At 40.8% G+C, this 23,448-nt stretch overlaps 1 protein-coding gene across 2 annotated transcripts in view; it reads right to left on the bottom strand.

Annotated features, from left to right (window-relative positions):
- Nucleotides 1–23,448, bottom strand: part of LOC125880530 (glutamate receptor ionotropic, NMDA 2C-like) — a 97,208-nt gene that overhangs the window by 28,838 nt on the left and 44,922 nt on the right. For both annotated transcript variants that reach the window (XM_049563090.1, XM_049563091.1), the window contains 2 exons: nucleotides 17,619–17,830; nucleotides 4,670–4,838 (listed from right to left, as the gene is read on the bottom strand). In XM_049563090.1, the coding sequence (XP_049419047.1) occupies nucleotides 4,670–4,838; nucleotides 17,619–17,830 (381 nt within the window). The remainder of the gene's footprint in view (nucleotides 1–4,669; nucleotides 4,839–17,618; nucleotides 17,831–23,448) is intronic.

The following is a 23,448-nucleotide window of genomic DNA, read 5'->3' as shown; positions in this document are numbered from 1 at the left end:
TTAAATTTGTTTGGGATGTCCTTATTATGACAACTTGACATTAACCAGGATGACATTACCAGAAGATGTCTTTGTATCAATCATTATGTCAACTTGTCATAAACACAAAAAGAGGTGCATTTCTTGTTAATGTAACTTCTGGTAATGTCACTTTGATTAATGTCAAGTTGTAATAATCAAGACAACCCAAACAATGTCAACTTGTCATTATAAAAACCAAATGACACTTAATGACAGCAGTCATAAACGTTTATGACATGTACATAATTTTCATGACAGGTTCATGACTGTGTTATGTCATATTTATGACAGTGTCATGTCACTCTTATGTAGATTCCTTCAAGTAAAGTGTTACCGAAATGTCTACTGTACGACCATTTGTTCATGTGTCGTGTGAGGTACATTGTTTAGTTTTTGTCTGCTGTTTTTTGTTAGTTATGATGGAGTGATGCTGTTTGTTTGCACATTGGTTGTGTTGTATGTAATCACCACCTGCTGACATTGAACTCCACTTCTAAATGTCAAAAGTGACAAGAAATTACAGGAAAATTATGAATAATTAACATAATATGATGGAGTGATGCTGTTTGTTTGCACATTGGTTGTGTTGTATGTAATCACCACCTGCTGACACTGAACTCCACTTCTAAATTTCAAAAGTGACAAGAAATTACAGGAAAATTATGAATAATTAACATATATATATATATATATATATATATATATATATATATATATATATATATATTTATACATATTTTTTTTTTTTTTGTGTAGATTATTTCAGACATTTACTTCTGGTTTCTTATATTATTGTCTGTTTGTCATGTTTTCTGGACATGTATCATTGGAGATGATTTATTATGGTTTTTATTACACTAAAGCCTCCTTTCAGTATTTTTGTCATGTGTTTGAACTAGTATTAGTGAGATTGAAACCATGAGTGTTTTTATACACTCTCTGTTACGTGTTCAATATCACTTATGACCTGTTTATACATATATTACTGGAGGGTGATCCTTTGTGAGCCCTATGAAGTTCTCCTGCCTTTGAATATTTAGGTTTAACTTTATCCCCACTGTCAAATCCTTTTGTTAGTTATCATGGGTTATACACTTCACAAATATTTCAGTTTTATACACATGATGCATTGTTCGTTCACACATTTTTTTTGTCCTTATCATACATATCTTATAATTTTCAGCTCCTGCCACTCTATGTGCAGGTTTATCACAATATATATAACAATTATTATTTTATTTCATGGTTGTTTCCTTTTTATTTATTCGGCATTGAACATTTTTTCTTGTTACTAAATATGTTCATTATTTATAGTATACATTTATGTCAGGTTTAGTTGCAATTTCTGTTAATGTGGTTTACTTGTCTAGTAAGGCTATACCTGAATATTATGTGACCTGTTTCCAATGCATTTTACACCCTGATGAAGACTCTCTAGTCGAAACATGTTGGTTATCCATGTGTTAATAAAGGATTTTTAACTACAGTCAGAGTGCCTGTTTGTACTATGGACGTTTACACTGAGTGAGCTGGCCAGTCGAAAAACTGCCATGTTTAATCTTCATAACGATGTTTATTTTCTCCATTATCTAAAGAGAACTTCATCTCCATTTGTTGGAGGAGCATGTAAAACTGAACACAAAAACTGGTTTTTAAATCTCATCCTTCTCCCTCTTGATGGGGCCGGTGATTTAAAGCTACTTTAAAGATTTGAAAGCTGGTCTATCTCTCTGTGAAATTAAACTCAAACTGAAGGATCTGGTGGCAGCTGTGTTGTTGTTAATATCATATTAGACTCTACAGTGAAGGAGCACTTACATTAAAACTTTAATTTATTCTTTTTTTGAGGTGGATAATTACCACCCAACTCTGTACTTCCTTCCAGCCCTATGGAGCGTTTTAGGTTACACTGAAGCATCAAGCTGTGAAAGAGCCACATATTTCCCTCAGGAGTTGGTGGAGACCAAAGCAGAGCCAAAAGGGAGTGAATGTTGGACTTTGTCAGGTGGCCAGACCCACAGCCTCAGATGATGACTGATAACATTGCTCCGTGCCTCCTGGATTAGTAAATAAGCAACTGTTTGCTCACACGTTTGCCAAAAAACTTTATGAAGTGATATTATGTCAGTGTTGTGTTTACAGTTTGCTGTGCTGCCCCCAAGAGGCCGTCAATTAATTCAGTTTTAAAGGGGACCTATATGCTCATTCTCATTTTCTGCCATATATACATATGTTACAGTGTTTGATGTTGATATCAAATGTGGCCAAAATTCAAATAATGTATGTAAAATAATCCCTGAGAGCAAAAACCTCTGGCTTTCCAAATCTCAATCTGTTTCCAGTGTTGTTTTTCAACTGTGAAGACAAACTGACATCAGGTCACATAGCCTGCTCTCACTGAAAAAAACAGCCACATGGGTCGACTGTGCAAGCAGCTTATTACAAACAATACTTAGTTATCTTAAGGCAGTGCCCTCTAATGGCCATAGTAGTGACTGCAAGAGAGGAAGAAGTCTGGTGACATCATATAAATAGCGACAAAGTCACCATAATGTTGTGTAAAGATGAAAGAGGCCCCTATAGGGTTGCAGATGGGACAAACAAACACAGGACTTTTATCCAGGAGCCTGTTCATGTGTTTGTGCCCCGAAGTCCAGGTTGACTCCTTTTAAATACAACTAGGGCTGACGAGCAATTAAAAAAATAATCTAATTAATTACATGCTCTGAGAATAATGAATCTAAATTAATCATATACTTCAATTTTTGCTGTATTTTAAACTTTAATTCAAATAAATTCTGGCAAATGTGTCGAAGTAAAGCTGCTGGATTTTGCATTATATTGTACCCCTGTCTTTTACCACCAGAATTGGCGTGCAGTCCAATGCAATCCATTTTGCGAGGGAGTTAGCCAGTCAGTCACAGGTAGACTTACTGAGTTAGCATCTGAACTCCTAGCCAAGTGTGGCTTGACGAGGCTGGCTGCTAGCGCTAGCATCAGAGGCTGTGGTAGGTCAGACCTCCGAAATCTCTGCTAAATGCTTTGCGTTGGCTTGAAGTACTCCCAAGGTACGAAAATTCCTCATTTCAGAAATTGCAGAGAACAGTGCTCCTATCAACAGGTCCATTTGGGTGTTTTTTAAATAGAAATGTTCCATTCATAGGGCCAACTTCCTTAACGCATTATTTTTTCTGTGATTAACTAATTGAAATTATTCGTTATTATTCATTACTTTGACAGCCCTTATTACAACATAACATAGTATGCTAGTATGTGTAGCAAACTAGTGATGTCTGTCATGTGACTGACGTCATGCTACATTAGTAACAAAAGTACTTATTTACCTAGTTTTGCTGCTTTAACATAGCCGTGAAGGTTTATAGACTAATGCGACCATTTTATAATGTTAAGGACTTTGTTTAAAACTGCGACCCTTAGGACGGAAATATATACGTTGTTTTAAGGAAGTTGGTGGAAATCTACTTATTCTGTCATTTAGTTATGAGAGAGTGTTGGCTCATGATAGATTTCTTTATATGGTCATCTGCTCCAGGCATATTACTGCAAGTGTTTACACTACATAGCCTACACTGCTACATGTAGCTACGTGCTATAATCAAGAAAACATATAATCTTGGTCGCGTATGTTGTCAATTTCTCAATGATTTCAGATTATATTACTGCTGGAACATGTCCGTTGTGTTTAGAAGCTTTTATTGGTGATTTTCAACAGGGGAAAGTGCTATTCTCCATCACAGTGATTCCCCGGCTGTAAGTACACTGCTACATGTAGCTACATGCTAAAATCAGGGAAACATGTAATCTTGGTTGCCGATGTTGTTAATTTCTCCTTCATTTTGGATCATATTCTTGCTTGAACATGTAAAGTTGTGAGGATTTTGGTTTAGAGGCATTTAATGGTCATTTTTAACAGGAGAAAGAGTCGTCACAGTCGTTGGCCCCTCTGCACAGAGAGTGCAGATGCAGAAGTCCCAGAAATGCAAACAAATCAGGAGTAGACTGGGCTTTTTTCAGGAGGGGGGCCTTGAGAGACAGGGGTAAAACAGAGGGTTTTAAAGAGAGGCTGAATACAGATGTTCCAGCACAGACTGTATAGGGAAAATAATGTGTTTTTTGACCATTAAAGCATGTAAACGTGTTCTAGTAGAGACCTTATATACAGGTATGAACCTAAAAATGAACATGCGTAATAGGTCCCCTTCAAAATAATGTCTTACTTTTGATGTGTGACCTTTGACTTCATGATGCTCTATTTGTGGCTACAGTCAGTATCTTTTAAAAATTGTATTCTTTTATTTCCCAAATCATATATCTTTTTTTTATTCTTACTTATTCTTGACCTCAAAATGTTTATTTTGTTTAAATAAACTGCAGTGTACCTTAAACTAAGGTCAACATTTACTGCTGTTTTTAGTGAGATCTAGCACGCTACATTTACCTCTAATGCAATTAGGGCAAGTCATAGCCCAGAGCTGCATTTATTTTCGTTAGATCTGTGGATGAACATTTTAAAACACCTTGATCTAATTAATTGTCTGTCGAAGCCACCAGGCGACTCAGCCCAGCTACGCCAGCTGCTGCACTCAGGGATTTATCCTTCTTTAAATAACTCAGCCCTCAGTCTCACCTCCCCAATCATGCCGTTCCAAGTCCCACGGACCAGCTTGCCATGTTTCCCGTTGGTGACCAGGTAGAGGTCGTAGGAGAACTTGATAGTGCGGGACAGTTTCTTCAGGATGTCTATACAGAAGCCCTTGCAGCACAGTTTGGTGTAGGACTCAGAGTGGCCGATAATACTGAAAGAGGGATGAGAAAAAGCAGAGTCACACATACAGTCAAATACAGATTTGCTTTTAACATCTTGTGATCAAAAGCACCCTATCTGGCAGCTGGGACTATCTTTAGCTCCGCTGACCAAAGCTGTTGTTTTTGCTTTGTCTCAGAGAGTGAGTGCTAAATAGTCGTGGGCTCTCATGCTGACAGTGACCATCGTCTACGGCGGCAAAGTGAAGGGCAGGCGATGGTCGGTTCATTAGCTAAAATCAATGTCTGTTAAGGTGTCAATGGAGATGAAGGAGATGCCGAAAAATTGCAAACACACACACAGAGGCAGTATGACAGAGCCAGCAGTGGGTGGTTGAGTGACTGTGATGGCCTCTAATCAAAGGCCATTAAGGTGTGTAGCATGTGAGAGACACTCACTTCCTGTCTGTGGCCTCGCTACTTAATGGGGCGTAGAAGAAGAGAACAGAAGGACAGGAAATGGTGAAAAAATAACAGAAAGGCATTAAAAGCAACAATGAAAGTTAAAAGCAGATAGACTGACGAACTTCCAGAAAAAAAGGTAGAAGAAAGTGTATGCGTGATTAAGATAACCTCAGCATCTCAATGAGTCAGCACGAGAGCCGGAGAGCGATGAAAAAAGAGCATGTGAGTGAATAAATGAGTGAGGCGCTGAATGAAAAAGAGTCAAGCGAGTAATTAACATTCAAGTTGATTATTTTCAACAGCGTATGAGTTCATTTCAGACAAATTTTAAGTGTTTTTGAAAGGCTCGCTTCTTTCACAGGAGTCAATAGCTCTGATAAACGCTGCGTTAATTAATTGCTGCAGGAGCTGGCCACCTGTCGTCATTATACACACTCCACTAACAACACACACACACACACACACACGTAAACACACCTAAATTGGGCCGTCTCTCTGTCACACACAAACACATGTAGTACAGTATCCTTGGAGGATTAGCAGCAGTTGTGTTGTATTGTGTGTGTTCCTCATAAAATGCCCAGAAACTGGTGCAGCGTGGAGGGGAGCACCATGAGGGAGTTAGACCTGAGAGAGCGGAGGATTCTCAGGTGAACAGCAGACAGGAAACACACGGCCAACAACCAGACGTGGCCTGACAGGGCGGCAGCTTCAGTTTGGAGGGAAAGGAGGGCAAGAGGAAAGGAGGACAGATGGAGGAGGAGGAAGAAGAGGAGGGGGATAATTGAAATAACCACCACTGTGATCACGTAAGAATGACGAGGGAAAGTTGATGTCCTACAGTCAATGTAAACGGGGACACTGTCATGTTGAATTCCTGTTGCCGCAAAGATGCCAGCAAACTATTGTCCAAAAAAATTATTTTATGCTCGTAGCATGACAATTTATCTTAATCACACCAAAGGGAGCACGCCATTAAAAAGAGCCCCAGAGTCAGACCAGAAGGACACAACAGCTGAATCCAAATGTTCCGGACTTGCAGACTCGCAGACTCTGTCTGTGAGCACTGAGGGCCGTCCAAATCCACTATTTATCCAGTCCACGTGGGGGCCTGAAGCGGACTATCTGCAGACTTCCAGAGAGTCTGCTGGGGGTGCAGGCTTCACCAGACATTATTGATTTAATTACCCACAATTCATAGCAATACAAACCTGAAAGTGTAGTTTTACCAAGTGGCAACTAAAAAAAAAATGTAAAAATGTAACTTGAAACATGTAGGCCAGAAATATTATTCAACTATCATGTATCATGATACAGAAATATGTAGAAGCACAGGCTATAGATGTTCAAAATGCATTGCAGCCTTCCCTATAGGCCGATGACCTGTAGATGACACCGAGTTGAAGTTGACTGGTTTGTCTAGCATTGTGGCATGACACAGCAGTTTCCAGGCTAAAATAAAAAGACCTGTGGGGAGGGGGGTGGGTGGGGGGACGACGACTCGATTAGACAATCAGCACCACGGGCAGGACTAAAGCAGCTGTCAAGCTCTTGTCAAGCAGTGCGCTAAAACTGGTGAGGAGTAAAAATCAATGTAGACTTAAAATGACATTAGATTCAGGTGGATACGTGGGTCTCTAGTAATAGGTTAGAGACAATCGACTCCCACTCCACCAAGGATATCAGTAACTGTGGACGCAATGTCAGACTAAAGATTCAAACGCAGTGTAACTAGTTGACAGTTCTGTCTGACATCAGGCAATAAAAGCTGTGCAGCTGTGCAGCTGTGTTGTCTTTACATATTGTCCGTCACGGACAATATGTAAAGACAACAAAAGGTCTTCCAATGTAATACTGAATTAATTTAGTCATAGTCTCGTGCTTATTACAAACATTTCTGGACATCATTTTGTTTACTTAAAAAAAACTCCAAGACCAAGACCACCTCTACTTCTTGAAGAGGTGGTCTCAGTTCGGTTACAAACAAACTCTGGTGTGGTTCGTTTGTGGTGAGAACGTGCTCCGACCTGGATCTGAACCAACTGCAGTCACATGACACATTGTTTGGGTTAAACATGAGCATGTTACAGTCCTGGAGGATTATTAATGTGCACCTCCTCCTGTACTGCCTTAATATGCACATTCAGCACATCCAATGCATCAAAACATTGTTTTCTAGTTGGAGCCGCGCCTCGTTTTCAAACTGTATGGTTTGACTAAAATGAACAATGACAGCAATATAGTCCACGATGAGCAGCGCTAAAATCAACCTGCGTAGTTGTCCCTCCATTGTGACATTAGAAAGTGTCACATTTATCTTGCAAGTGTTCTCTTTTTCAACGTTTGCTTTACTTCCTGGATTTTTCCCACATGGAAATTCTGACCAATCAAGAACAGCTAACCCTAACCCCAGCTTTCTCACACAAGGCATTTGATCTGGTCCGCTTGTAAATGCTGCTGTGAGAACACGAACCAACTCTAGGCAATTATACAACTTTAGAACAAAATTAGTCCCTGATTCAGACCAAAGCAAGACAACTCTAGGTCTGAAAGCACCGTTAGTCATAGTCTGGTACTTTTTTCAAACATATCTGTATTTAAATGTGTGTAGCCAACCCTGTGGGTGTTTTTACATTTCACAGTAAAATAAATCAGTCAAATCAAAAATCACACGGTATAGCTGGCAGCCGCCGTATTTCAGCTGTAACATTTAATACCTGCCATTTTTTTTAAAATGTTAACCATGATCTTCCTAACTAACCAAGTGTGTTAGTTCTCTAGCCAAACCCTAACCATTTTTCCACATCCTCCAAATCATTCACTTTGACAACAGGTTTGGAACAAGACATGTGTCCAAATACTTTTGGCAGTATAATAAGTTTAATTTACAATGATGTGAAACCGAGAAAAAAAATCTGAGAACCAGCAAATATGGGTAATTTCTGCTGGATAAATTACATAAACAATTAGTCGATTAACAAAATTCTTGGCACTTTACTGTCACAAATCAGATCATCAACTAATTTAGCATCTGGTCACTGCATATTGTGCCACAATAAAAACATACAACATCCCATAGCCAGGGTATTTAAATCAGGATTTTTAGAGCGGGATTCCTGTTCTTAATCGGTGCAGAGAGGTAGGCTCAGCTTTCTGGCAAAGGAGGCCGTCATCTGTCCAAAGAAAGGATTTTTAATGAGCAAGACAAAAAGTTCTAATCACGCCAAACATCTGCTCTGCGGGGAAACAGACCACACAGCGAGATTAACTGATTTATATAGCAGCAGCGCTCGCTCTCCCCCTCTCTCTTTCCTTCTCCCTGTTTGTTGGTCAACGTCCAAATGGGACATGCCAGCCTGAGAGGAATGGTGAAAGAGAAACAGAAAGAGGGTAGGATGGGATAACATTGTCCCATGCTATGACAGATGTCCTCATGTTGGACAGATAAATCTTCTTTACTGGCAATCAATGTGCCATCGTGCCCAACAACAGCCGCTACATATCTCTCTCTATAATTAATGTGCCAGCCATGGTCAGATCTGCAATCTGCATAACCGATACATACCAACGCACACACGCACACACACACACACACACACACACACACACACACACACACACACACGTGGAGTCACTGAAGTGAACATGAACATGGCATTTACAAGCCTGATAGTTTGTTTTCAGTTGTTCGGGTGATTAAAATTGATCAATCTGTGCACATTAATCATATAATAAATGTCTATTAATGTGACATATGTTATGCCGGTACATGTGAGGCTTGCTGTGTAGAGGGTAACACACAATCAATAACATTACATCCTGCATCAACACTAAAATGATCTGAGCCTGATTCTGACCTGATTTTTGGGCTGCAAGACTCATTTTAGAGTTGGACCAAATTTCAGCTTCATCAGGCATGTTTGCCGTGCAGTGTGTAAGGAAGAACGAAGATCAATCGAAGTCCGATCAATTACTCCCCACTGGCCGTCGGACGTTATTATGAATTTCTCATGTGACAAACTTTGGTCAGATGTCGTAAATTGTTAACGGTAAATGGTAAATGGACCTGCATTTGTAGAGGGCCTTTCTAGTCAAAGCGTTTTTTACACTACAAGTCACATTCACCCATTAACACACTGGTGGCCAAGGCTACCATACAAGGTGCCACCTGCTACTCAGTTTTTAACACACTGACACACCGCTGGAACAGCCATCGCCAGCAATTTGGGGTTCAGTATCTTGGTCAAGGATACCCAAGAATGCAGACTGGAGGATCTGGGGATCGACCCTTCATCCTCCAATCAGTGGACGACCCGCTCTACCTTTGAGCCACAGCCACCCACAAGTCAGGGTCTCGTACAGTTAAAGGAGAGCCTTGAAGTCGATTACTCAAGGTGTACAACAGTGTATAACCAGCTTGTTTGTTGGTGATGCTAACTTGTTTGGACTTTTTTGGGACCTCTGTCTCTACGTTATGTGAACTGTACCCATACTAGTAAATAAACTTCTACCTGCCCGCAGCCCTGGAGCTTTTAAACGAATATTTATTGGCAACTATCAATAGCCAGAATGATCCACAGGGCCTGACGGACCTTTCATTGTCTATTTTACATGTACAGTGTGGTGTAGTGGAGGGTATACCCACCTCTTTTCCCTCTTCTACCCACCTGCCAGCTGAAATGTTATTGGAGTATAGCCTCCCATCTACCTAGTAGTACATTCACCTCATTTACAACGACTGCGCCACTGAGTGTGAGCACTCAGGTTTTGGACTGACAATCTGACCGTATAGTCTGAGCACATACATCGCCGAAGATGTATAGGGAAAGCCACTCAATGGGAGTTGAAGTTAGACAACATTTTGGGCTCAAATCGTTCGGTGTATGCCCAGCTTACAGGTCCAGTGTGTAGGATTTAGGGGGATGTATCAGCAGAAATGGAATATAATGGGCCGTCGGTAGTGTAGTGGATAGTGCTGGCGCCCCATGTACAGAGGTTTTTGCCTCACTGCAGCGGCTGCGGGTTCGAATCCGACTCGCAGCCCTTTGCTGCATGTCAGTCACCACTCTCTCTGTCTCCCCATTTCACTCTCTGCCCTGTCATTAAAGGCAAAAGCACACAAAAATAATATTTAAAAAAAAAAGAAAGAAATGGAATATAATGTTTTCTTTAGTGTATAATCACGTGAAAATAAGAATCGTTTTGATTTTGTTACCTTAGAATGAGTCATTTATATCTACATAGGGAGCAGGTCCTCGTTCACAGATATTGATTAAACAGCGTGACTGTTACACAGGTTGAGCCTTGGGATGGTCACAATAAAAAGCCACTCTGAAATGTGCACTTTTAGATCTTTTTTTCACATGAAGAATGGGAGCAAAACTAAAAGTGTTGCATTTTATATTTGTTCAGTGTATTTACTGTGTGTTTTGTTTGACCGAGTGAGGCAGTGGCCACACGTTGTCTTCAGGATTCTGGCTGTAAAACTGTTATGGCTCCACTCTTGTGTAAGCTTCCTGCTGCCATTAAACGACACAGCAGCATAAATACATAGCAACATGATCGATACCAAGCAGAGAGGAATTCCTCCATCGAGAATTCAGTTAGAAATAACAAAACTCCAGGGTGCGGAGAGGAGCTGCAGCATGTGCAGGTGAGCTCTTAAATAAATTACCGGATCAGTGCAGTGAGATGTGGTGGGTGCAGGATTGTGAAAGTTCACACTTCACAAAGGCTCAACGTTCAGTTCACAGATATTTAAATAAACCACGTCATATTCATAGTTCACAACTTCTAATTTTGAACTAGTTCACATTCATTTGTTCTGTTTTTATCCCTACAATTTGTTGCAAATGTTCTGATCTGGCCAGCAGATACAATTTGCCTAAAAATGTGAGATTTCTTTCCACTGGATTCTGCACTGATTTGTTTATATAACTCCTTCAAATATTCATATGATCTGGCTTCACTGTACCGATAGCTATTGTCTTAATTACCACTGGCACCAGCCCTGCAGGTGCCAGAGTGTTTGCCTCCTGTGAAAATGAGTAGCATCGTCCTCCGACCGTTTGGCTAGGATTTAGGTAGGGGGAATACAAACCAACGGGGAAACAGTTTTTGAGAATGCTGGCATGCCGTAAATCCTCAGGTGCTGTCAACAACGTATGTAACTTTCGTGTTCGTTAGTTGCAAACGGATAAGCTCAGTACACCACCAACCAAAAACATGAGCACACATGCTCTTTTATCGTGTTCATGCACAACACTGGGTTGGTGCAGCATTAAAAATTCAAGGCACATTTCAAGTTTTGTCTGTTCTCATCCCCAGGCTGTCACATACCAACGCTCTGTCACACCCCTCTGCGTGTGACATTGATGCCAAAGACACCCTTTAGCGTCTTTATGAGATGCACTGGGTTTTCAACTAACTCCAGTGTAAATCCAATCACAGCAATACTTGACGCTGAGATCACAAATATGGAATAAAAAGCAAGAAAATCAGCTTCAGGTCGGAAGGGAGGGATCAAACAAAACCAGACTTTCACCAAGAGATCGCAGATGTGTCGTGCGAAACAAAAGTCAACGTTTTAACATAACGGCGCACTGCATCACTCACGACATATTTACGTCATCTTACATTACAAATGTACTTATTTGAACATAAAATATGATCTTTTTCTTAAACCTAACCACTTGATTTTGTTGCTTAAACCTACCACATTACAGTGTATTTCAGCTGTGTGTCACATAGCGATGCTAAAGAGAGCCCTGTGCTTCTCTATAAGACGCAGAGGGTTGTGTAACAGCACCACTATTTGAGGACCTGGGAATAAGAACGGGTTGGATTCCTACATCTCTTGATATGTCCTCTGCTCACAGTTACACATGTTTAGTAGATCCCTGGAAGGAGCACTTTTCCTCTGGTGTGCTGTATGTTCACATACCAGAAAGCAGCTGGAGAAGTAATTGCATGAATTGACTTTATTCTGAACCTGTTTTTTTTTACAGCCCATATTTCAAACTGTTGGTTGAGGAAACAAATCTCAGTTTCTCACTTGTAGTAAGTGATTGTCCACAGAAAATGCAACATGAAAGCTTTTAGAAACCATAGTCTGGTCTCAATGGATGTCTCAAAGAACCTTAAAATATGCACACACATTCTAAAGAAACCCATAAAAAGACTTTGTAATCAAGAATTAGCATTTCATTTCCTGATGATGACGAACAAAGAAAACCACTTGAAATTATTCATTAACACTATCCTGGCAGACTGAAGGAGGAATGACAGTGACATGTCTGTGATCAGAAACGCGTGCCACCTCTGACTGATTATTCCAACATTATTGACAAACAGCAGGTTTTATGCATCACACTTTGTCTCAAATGTCATTTGCAAATAAATTACTTTTAAATGCAAATGAGAGACTGCAGACAGAGAGATCCCGAGGTGTTATTGGGTGTGCACTTCTCAGGAGTCCAAGTAAAAGTTATCGATGAAAAAGAATCAGTTATGAAATTCAATAAAGAGAGAAACCCATCTGAATACATAAAGTCAGGAGCTAATATCACACGCACACCCTAGGTTCACACCCAAAATACATATTTTTCTTCTTATCTGTAGTGCTATTTATCAGTCTAGATTGTTTTGATGTGAGTTGCCGAGTGTTGGCGATATCAGCTGTAGAGATGTCTGCCTTCTCTCCAATATAATGGAACTTGACGGCACTGGGCTTGTGGTGCTCAAAGCGCCCAAAAAATTCCACAAACATTGTTGCGAGCAATTTTCTGCAAGAACTATTTTCTTTCTGCTGAACGACACCCGCCGACCAAATCACTGGGCAGAAGTGCATCTACTGCCAGCTCACTATGCATCACTGAGCTATAGCTGACATTACAGCTCAGCGAGGAGGACGCCATTATTGTTTACATCTAGCGCATGTCATGAGCAGAAGCCTATCATCCGTGGGTAGACGATAGGCTTCTGTGCAGGAAACAGCCGGCCAACAGATTTTCACGCCCAACACATCAAATATGGCAGCTTGAGCAATGGCTGTCAGTGTCTGATTCTGACACACAAGGGAGCCTGTAGCGGTTTTATGAGACGTATCGGGCATTCATTGTAAACCCATATGAGTCAATGACGTAGTATAAAAAGCAAAGAAATCCAAGTAGGGTGGGAGGTAGGGGTAGTGAATGGATCAAACAAACACTGGACTTTCACTCAGGAGACTGGTGTTTGTGTTCCGTGTTAGACGTTGAGTTTTGTCACGTAGGTAACGCCACATCACGTGACATGCTCATTAATTTACTTAAGCTACATAACAAACGTAGTTAATTATCTTTTGTCTAAACCTAACCAAGTAGTTTTGGTGCCTAAACCTAAAATCCTTCCCGTGAACACAGGCATTGATTTTACAAGACACTATGTATGGCACAAGCGGAAATTCATGACATTCTGAGTGTCCAAAATCGACGCTGGAGGAGCACCTAGAGCATTATACTTTGAAGCATATGGCCATTGCTCAAGCTGTCGTATTTAATTAGTTTGGAGTTAGAACATGTTGGCCAACAGTATCACCGTGCTGAAGGAGGAGTACATCTACTCATGGACAAGAGACTTGTGCTCCTTACAGCACAAAAGGTAAACATCAATGGCGTCCCCTTGACTGAGCTAACGTTAGCTATCTCAGTAATGCTAGGAGAGCTAGCAGTAGATGCACTCTTGCTTCTGCGTGGTGATGGCAGTTAGCGGGTGTAGTTTGAGAAAGAGAAAATAGTTCCTTTAGGAAATGGCTCACAACAACGTCTGTGGATTATCTTGAGTAATTGGTTCATTATTGTTGGAAAGAGACATTGCTGTTGAGTTTTAAAAAGTATTTTTTTGGTGCTTTGTGCTCCAAAGGTAAGAAGAAAAATATGCATGTTTGATTTTGGGGTGAATTGTCCCTTTATAACATCCATCAATCTGAAACAAGGAGACTGAGACATCAGACCCCAAAAGGCCAGAGATCTTTATGACAACTGAGTTGAAATTTCCAGAAAAAGCCAGTAAGTGGATGTTTTAGTTTCCTTGTCAAATCTGAAACAGTTTGCTACGGCATATAAATAAGAGACAAGCTTGGCTTTGAGTGTTTTAGTCACACTTTGAGCTCCCATTTTTCATCTCAAAGAACATTCACTATTGATTTTAGCCGGATTTCAGAAAGACTGTCACAGATTTGCAATGAGAATCACGTTTACCAATAGCTGCTGTAAAATATATTATGTGATTTGTGAGACAGCTCCTGTTGTCATTGTGGAAACAATAAAGCTAAAGTGGTTGACACTACTTTAACAACAGAGTGCAATTAAATTTATGACACACTTGTACCTGTATTGTGTGGCGGTTTGAACATAATGAAGACATTGCGTATTCCTGACGAGCACCAGTTGCAGGTAGTCAGAGGTAATAGCTGTTTAATGGCTGTTTTCTGCCGTGCTGCAATCTGTGTTTGACACCAGAGGTGTGTTTTTGAAGTGCTTAGACACTCAGCACACACAATTACTCTGTGTTTAATGAAGTGTGGAGGTTCACAGTGTCTACTCAGACTAAACTGGGGCAGAGCAACAGAGAGGGAGGGTGCAGATGTCTGCATGTAGGACTGGGTATCATTTGAAATGTTTAAATGTCTGTGTTGACATGTTCCCTAAGTTCTGGTACCCATACTGAAATGTTACTTTACTTTCAGAATTCTAATATATATATATATATATATATATATATTTCTCTTACATATAGGGCTGCCCCCTAATAGTCAACCAAACATCAGTCGATCAAATGTTAGTTGTTAAGACGCAGCATGTGTACAGCCCCTAATTTCCAGGGCTGGTACCTGCAGTTATTCCACAGGCTAGTTAATAACATGTCGGGCAGGAAATCCAAAGTGTGGGATCATTTTGAGAAGGTGAAGGACGAACCCAAGGTGATATGTAAACTCATCTTCATTGGTCGACTACAAACATGACGTATCATCTGAAACATGGAAGTAGCTACATGCCCATTAGCCCACAGCGTCATTAACAGGCGGCTCGCTCAGTGTGTGACGTGCACTTGTAGATAAAATATAGGCCTATATTAATGAAGGTTCATTAGTACGGTTTTGTATTTCTCTGTAATGTAGCACAGTGTTAACAATGTTACTGACACTATTCTTTCTCACACCTTCAACTCAAACCACCAAAATATATAATTTAATTATTAAATTTATATCAGAAACATGCGGGCGACTAGTTGACTAATGGCCCTAAATGATGACTGTTGATTGACTAGGAAAATTCTAGTTGGAGGCAGCCCTACTTACACGAAATTCTGTCTTTATTCTTCCCATGTAAAAAGAAGGAGACTCCACACTTTTCAACAAGTATAGGCCTGTTTCCAAACTTGTGAGTCTTTGCTCAAACTCTGGAATCCCTCCAAAGTGAACAACTTAAAGTCTATCTTCTGCATTATTCAACCTAGTATCGAGAGAAAGGGCCGCATCTGGCAGCTGTTCAACGACCACAATGTAACAAGATGGGGCAATCATGCAACGCCACTGTACGTCCATTAAAAACTGGTTCTTTTTGCCACAGACAGGCTCGGGTTGTGTAAGTGTCTAAAGGTTATTTTTAAAATCAACAGTGAGCAAAACAATCTGAAGTCAAGGTCCAATTGCGCACCTGTTTTGGAGCTTTTGGACTAAATGGACCTTGAGCTTTGTTGTTGTTTTTTCATCTGCTGTTTCCAAAGTCAAGGATAAACCAGTAAACTCAATTTTTTAGTCAATAGTCAAGCCAGAAGTTCAGAATTGTGAGAAAAACATGGTGAAATCTTTGGTCATTTGAGACTGTACTTTGAGACACATCCACATAAAACTCTGACAATGTTACTACCGCTGTGATCCATGTCTACAAACCAATCAATCAGAGCACAACATGACACACAGTACACTGGAAATCGAGCGTAATGCTGCTGCAACAAACACATTCACCTAAAACTCACTTTACAAAACTCAAGAGGCCATGTTGCCCTCTTTTCCAACAGCCAAGACCAGCTTTGGAATATCATCTTTGTCTGATGAGTTCAAAACTCAAAACATTTGTGGCACAAGAAAAATTTAAGCATGCAGCAACATCATGTTGTATGACATCTAACAAATTAGTGCCCCAAGAATGGCATATCCTACTTAAAGTAAAGTTACATAGGTTAGGTTTAGGAAAAGAAACATGGTGAAGCCATACTTTAAAATAACTCAAAGTCACACGAGACACAAACACTAGTCTCCTGAGGGAAAGTCCTGTGTTTGTTAGACACATCCACCATCAACCTGCCTATGTACTTGGACTTTCGATCTGTATACAACTTCTTTACTGCCTTCAGCTCATTGTTCATGTGATTGCAGCCTTCCCTGATTACATGGGTTGTATACAAACATGGGATATATACAATTTGTGCATTGCTTTTCAGAGACAAACGTACAAACAGTGCATGGGAACAGCATGATCATGTCAGCATTTCTAAGAGAGACGTCAAAAGAGCTCCAGCAACACTTGTGGTATGGAAAGAAACTTTATTGACCGACGCGTTTCGGCTTGTGGCCTTCATCAGGGTAATCAAGAAACATATTGAATACGTCATTTAAATAGGTTCATTTGAAATTGAAAAAGTAAAAAAAAAATAAAAAATGCATGCATGTGACCAATCCTAAGCATTTCTAAGAGAGACAGAGTTCAGGTTATGTGTACGTGAGCTGAGTTTCTCATTAGCAGGAGAAGGGGATGGTGAATGGCATGACAACTAGGCAAGACAGCTGCAGACCACTGTCCGAGATCGACAAACAACAAAATCAAGTATTTTTCAACGAGAGGCCGGGACATTTCCAGCTGTGTTTGTAGCAACCAAACTGAGTATTTTAAGCCAAAACATGATGTTCTCCTAACCCTACCTAAGTGGTTTTTGTGCCTAAACCTAACCACACGTTAACCACAGAGTTGTCACAACATAAACTAGAAAACCGAAATGTAAAGATTATCTTTATCATATCTGCTCCATATGAAACATACCGTAACGTATCCATGATTTGCAGAAATGTACAAAGCCAGTATTTATTTGGCAACTAATTTGCTCAAGTAGACCTCGAGTTTAAATCGGTTAATTAGCCAATAATTAAACAAGATAACAAATCTGACCAACATTCAAAACCAGTTCTGGGTCCTTGAAAGTTTTCCATACCCCCAAAAGTATTGGGAGGAGAGGTTCAACATCTGTGTCTGCATGTCTGTGTTAATGTGCCAGTCCTAAGTATGCTCACATCTACATGTTTGCGTATGTGTTAGCGTGGCTGCATGTACCTATCTGTGAGATTGGACTGGCGCCTGCAGGGAACCGTGTTGCGGACACATGTGCCGGTGCCCGGGTCCACGTTCTCCACCATGACGAAGGGATGCTCCTCCAGCGTGGCCACGGTCAGGTGACGGTCATCGGAAACCTGCTCCAGGAAGCTGCCGTATCGAGGCCAGACCGGGTAGCGAACCTGAATGATCCCTCGAGCGTACGTACCCACCTGGAGAGGCAGGGTGAGAGACAGAAAACTCATCGTTAGCATGCACATGAGTTTGACTCTCAGCTTCGATCAACCCCTTCTCTCTTCACCTGTCTTGCGTCTCCCTGCTTCACAGGACGAATGCTCTTTTTTAATTTTAAAAAGGGAAATTTGCATGTGCTGACCTGGAGGAAGAGGATTAGAAGATGAAAGAAGAGTTCATTAATGTATGAACGAGGAGACTTTAAAGTGTTTGAGTAAGACATTTTTGGGGGAAAAAAAGCAGAATATAAAACAAAGAGCAAACCAACTGCATCACATAAATAATACATCCCAGCATGTGTTGCCTTCAATCTGTGTTCATTTTCTTGACTGATTATTCAATTATTAATTTTCTATTTTCAACTGAGTAAACAAATTGAAATGTCACTGTTCATAAATGGGAACCGTTCAAATGATCAGTGGTTTTTATTATCTGTCTCTTTATGTCTTTTTGTGTATAAATAAATAGTTGGGATTTTTTGAATGGGGGGCTTTATGAGCCGTACTTTATTTTCCCAATTATTCCGACACCACATGAATGCAACTTACTGGTCACAGAGAAGAAACGAACAAAAAATAGAGAAAGGAGTTTCCCACAGGGTTTTTTTAAATTCCCAAATTAAATCAGATAACGGATAATGGATAATGATTCGTTTTTCGTTTTTTTTTCTTTATTATGAAATAAAAAACAGAAGACGGATCGTTTTTTCCTTTTTCGTTTGGTCATTTCAAAACAAAAAACGGGAAATGGTTGGTTTTCCGTGTTTCAATTTGTTATTTTGAAACGAAAAACAAATGGCCACAAAGTACACAGACTCTGAAAGTTCCAGAAAGAGGAGCGGCTTCAACATCCTGAATGTTTTATGAACAGCCCTGGACTTCTCAGACTCTTTTAGTGACTTACTGCTCAGAGTGAACTCATTCAGCGGCTCCTCTGGCAGCAGCACAGCGTCTCTCCCTCTCCTCTCTCAACGAGTCGGTGTCGTCAAGTGATTTTGTCATAAACCTTTGGTAATGTAGACCTATGTGACGCTCATGACTCTGAAATCTTTTGAAAAGTGAAGTTTCATTTCACTCAGATTGCGACTTTCTGACCTGAACAGCTGATCTGCAGTGTGATACAGTACATGGCACAGTTAGGCTTTTGCACAGGAATATGGAAGTTATAAGGTTGAGAAGATGTACTCACAAAAGAAAGGGCTGTCTCACGGCAAGGTATTGCAGTGAAAATGTTTAAGTATAGCATCCACTTGGACATTTTGCTGCTAAGCCCCATTCAGAGCGATACATTTCTGAGCTTCTGGGGTGCTAGTCCTGTCTGCCTCTCCAAACAGGATGTATGCCGACGATATACTACTGTATATGATACACCGACTATGGGTAAGCATCTCATAAAGCCCCACTTCAAAAGTTCAGAATAATCTCTTTAAAATATTTGCTGCTTCTTTAATAATGGAAAGAGTATTGATGCTAATAAAGCTCGCTGAACTGACTAGAGCTGACAAACAGATACGCTGACAGACAAAGAGATAATGTAGTGAGTTAACGATTGAAAAAAAAAAAAAAGCAACAGACTGAGTTTTTCACTGTCACTGGGAGCCACTTTGGACCAGAACTGCTGTATAATGTCACATCAGACAATGAATAATCCCATCGATGTTGGCGCTAAACTCAGTGCAACCCTCTGTGTGAGAGCCAGGACTGTTTGTCATATCAACCCAACCTAATGAGCCGTACTGAGCTCAGCCAGCGCCGACTCACTGCATGTGAAACTCGCTCGCTCACAGCTTTAATGAGACCTCTTTTTCATACCAGCCCTTGATTTGTTCTCCTTCTCGCTCATACTAGCGCTCTTCCTTCGTCATACATGGGTGATTTACAAATCCGCATGAAGGTACAGTGTGATGTGCGAGACGGTGATTTGTTTCTCCGCACCATCTGTGAATGACAGAATCGCAGAGATGCCAGTTGTGATGATCAGTCATTTCAATCTGTCTTTTATGGGATGTCTCATCCACTCATGGGGCATCTTATGCTGAAGCTCTGTCATTCTCACACAGTTGGGAAGGTGCCAAACTCTTATTGATTATTGGACGCTGGGTTTAAACACAGTATGAGGGTCTTGGAATGTGTCCAATACTTCATGTTAGAAATCAAATTAAATGCATTATTAAACGTATATTTTTTAAACTTCTTCCCAGGGCAGCCCATTTTAAAATAACACAGCACTCTATATTAAGTATACAGCTTCTTCTGTTCTTTTAACGGACGTCACACAAACGTTATATAACATTTATAGACCTTCGCTTGATTTACTGAAATTCATGTTTTTTATATAAATTTTTCTCATCGCTCCTGACAGAGTCATCCAGTCATGGTCACGTCAGACCTCTGCAGCGAACAGCATGAACCACTCTTCTTCTCTGTCCACTACACTGGCTCCCTGTTGCTGCTCACATCCAGCTCAAAACTCTGGTGTTGGCCTACAGGGCAGTGAAGTGACCCATTAATCAGAGGAGCATGTGTTTGCACATCTCAGTCAAGGCTCTTTTCAGTGGTGGAATGAGCTCCCCGCTGAAGTCAGAACAGCAGAGTCACAGTCTGTCTCCCCCCAGAGCTGAAAACCCCATCTTTTCAGACTACATCTCAACAACCTTTGCTTACAAAAAACAACATCTCTATGCACTTTAACCCTAGCATAAAACCTGCTTTTAGTTACGTGTTTAAAAGGGATGCATTCACAATTTTGGATGATATCTGTTTCCAAACTGATTTGCACACAGCAACTGTGAGTCGCTTTGTACACAGATGTGTTACATTTGCATATTATTACAACGCTCTGGTTAATGTCTGGTTAGTTTAGGCACTACAGCCATTTGGTTATGGTTCAGAAAAGATCGTGTTTTGGCTTAAAATACCTGGTTTTGCCTGCACAATCACTGCAGGGAGAGAAGCTGTGTCTCAGTCAAGGACAACCTTTTCATGCCACTATCCTGGCAGGAAACTCATTCAGTAACATTACAAGTAAACGTTTCACCTTAAAAGTCGCCGGCAGTCGGCCCAGTGAATTAAGTTATTTTTTCTCAGACTCCAGCTGCTGTGAGAGGCAGCCAAACATCCTTTCATTTAATACAGTTTACTAATAAAACTCTCACTCTAAACCAATCAGAATGTAGTGTTCACAGCTCCACCTTTTAGTACCAGATCTGTGTGCTAGGTACCCCAACAGAGGGGGGACCAAACATGGGGACAGTACGGAACCGTTCAGGTGGAAAAGTGGTGATGAGAAGAACAGAAAAGAGTAAAGAGAGGAGAAGCCGAGCAGAGAAAAGGGGTGTTCCCTGCCCAGAATGTCACCCAGCAGCATCCTTCAAACAATGATAATGAATAACATCATGTTGAACTGTCAGGGTGTCACAGTGGAAGACTTGATATGAGCAAGTGCACCAGAACCCGTCGTCATTATGGATGAGATGCGTGACAAGAAGAGGAGGGGAAGAACAAGAAGCGAGAGATCAGGTTGTACCGAGGACAGAGTGAAAGGGACTCACAGAGTTCACGCACCATGTCTTGTCGTACTGAACACACCTGAACATGAGGACAGACAGATGAAGTGTTGCCTGCTCAAGTGCGGCATTAAGATCTACACACACATACACAAACCAAGACCCCACTTCAGCACAATTACATGTCTATGTTCATACACACACACACGCATACATACACACCAGCCAGGAGGTGACATTGATAAAGTAGGTTGGTCTTTTCCAGGCCAGAAATAAATGAGTTCAACTGTAGCTGTGAGATTACGTTCGGGTCTCTCTGTTTAGTCGCACTTTTTCAATACACCCGCAGGCTTTGAAAAGTGTGTGTGTGTGTGTGTGTGTGTGTGTGTAAAAGGGAGAGAAAATACTCAAGAAAATTGCAAGGCACGGTGACGCTGAAACCAGAGTTGAGAGAAGGAAATGGCTTCAGCAGGAAACAAACAGACGCACAGCATTATTGATCTGAAAACACGCCTACACTTGTACCTTCAAATACCATCTGTCTGCGCTGTTCAGAGCATTCCAGGAGTTATTTCGTGATCAATTGTTTAGGATTAGATTTTTATCCACTTTTCCTCAACCAGCCGTCTAGTTTCCCCCTTTTCTAAAACATGCATCTTGACGTCTCCGATGCAACAGGCGTGAACTTGTTGCATCCAGACAGAATATAAATGCAGGTCAGAGGGTTTTCTAACCGTGGGACGCAGAGCCAGAGAAGTGAGGCAAAGGTGCATGCTGGTGTTCTAGAAACAACAGGAAGATATTGTTTTGTAGCGGGCCCTGCTGATTTGGCCCGTTGGCCGACACGTTTGGCACAGTTGGAGCTGCAGCAGTGGGTGTGACACGCAGCTTACAGAGGCAATTAAGACACATAAAAACCCTCAGTGCCAAAAGTCATGATTTGCATAAAAAATTCTCCTTGTCTGAGTCATAACTCAGTGATACACACATATTTTTTAGATTCAGTGTGACTTACATTTTAAGATTATCATTATCTCTGATGTCTCTCACAATTGAAGTCCATGAATCCGAAAAAAAGATGCTCATTAAAGCTGCAGAACTCGCTTGAGAATCATCACGTTTTTAAGATTATTTCAGTATCAGAGTAATCCGGTGACAGGTGTTTGTACATCACTGTACACAGGAACGGAACTGCTAATGGCTAATTCAGCAGAACATTTAAAGGAATACTTCACTATGCCGCCGTCATTTGTTTATCAATTCCTTACCCTGCCTTACAGCAGCAAAGGGCCACAGGCTGGAGTCGAACCCGGCCGCTGCGGCAACAGCCTTGTATATGGGGCGCCTGCTCTACCTGCTCAAGCCACCGACGCCCCCGAAATTAACTTTTTAAATTAAAGTCACACAGTAACACAAACTTAGTAACAGATTGAGGCAGCAGTAGACCAGCAACTCCAGTGTTCAGTGAGGTAAAATTACTGTTTCTGTCAAAGGAATCTGGCTTTTAAGAGAGCATAGATAAGTTTCACTTTTGGTTCAGGTCCCCGTCAGAAAGGGCTGTCTGTTTGTGAAGTACCGAGCATAAGACTGGAAAAATGAGACTTACTGTAGATTATACTGCAGGGGTTACTTTATTTATTTCTTTATTCAGGATCCCCAGTTATTGTTACCGCAGTAACGGCTAGCCTTCCTGGGGTCCACATAAAAAACAGAAGCAAGACAAGACATCAACTGTTGTAAGAGTTTGTAAAGGGATATTTTCATGTAGTTTTGCTGTGTTAAACGTTGGACCCCTATGACTTCAATTCATCAAATTTCTTCCCATATTTTTGGATTCTTCGTTCACCAGAGGTATTGTGAGAAAAACAAAGTTTTCTACGTGAATTAAACATAACACAGGCTAAGTAACTGATACACAAATGGTCATTTAGGGGGTGTAGTATTCCTTTAAATGTACGCCAAATTAATTATGAGCAGTTCCTGTTTACAATGCACAAACAACTGTCGCTGGATTACTCTGATACAGTATTCTCAGGCACGTTTTAATGAGCGTCTTTTTTAGTGATCTCTAAATGAATTTATGGACTTTAA

The sequence above is a fragment of the Epinephelus fuscoguttatus genome, linkage group LG20 (genome assembly GCF_011397635.1).
Source record: "Epinephelus fuscoguttatus linkage group LG20, E.fuscoguttatus.final_Chr_v1".
NCBI classification, from domain to species: Eukaryota; Metazoa; Chordata; class Actinopteri; order Perciformes; family Serranidae; genus Epinephelus; species Epinephelus fuscoguttatus.
This window is presented reverse-complemented; position numbering and strand designations above follow the sequence as displayed.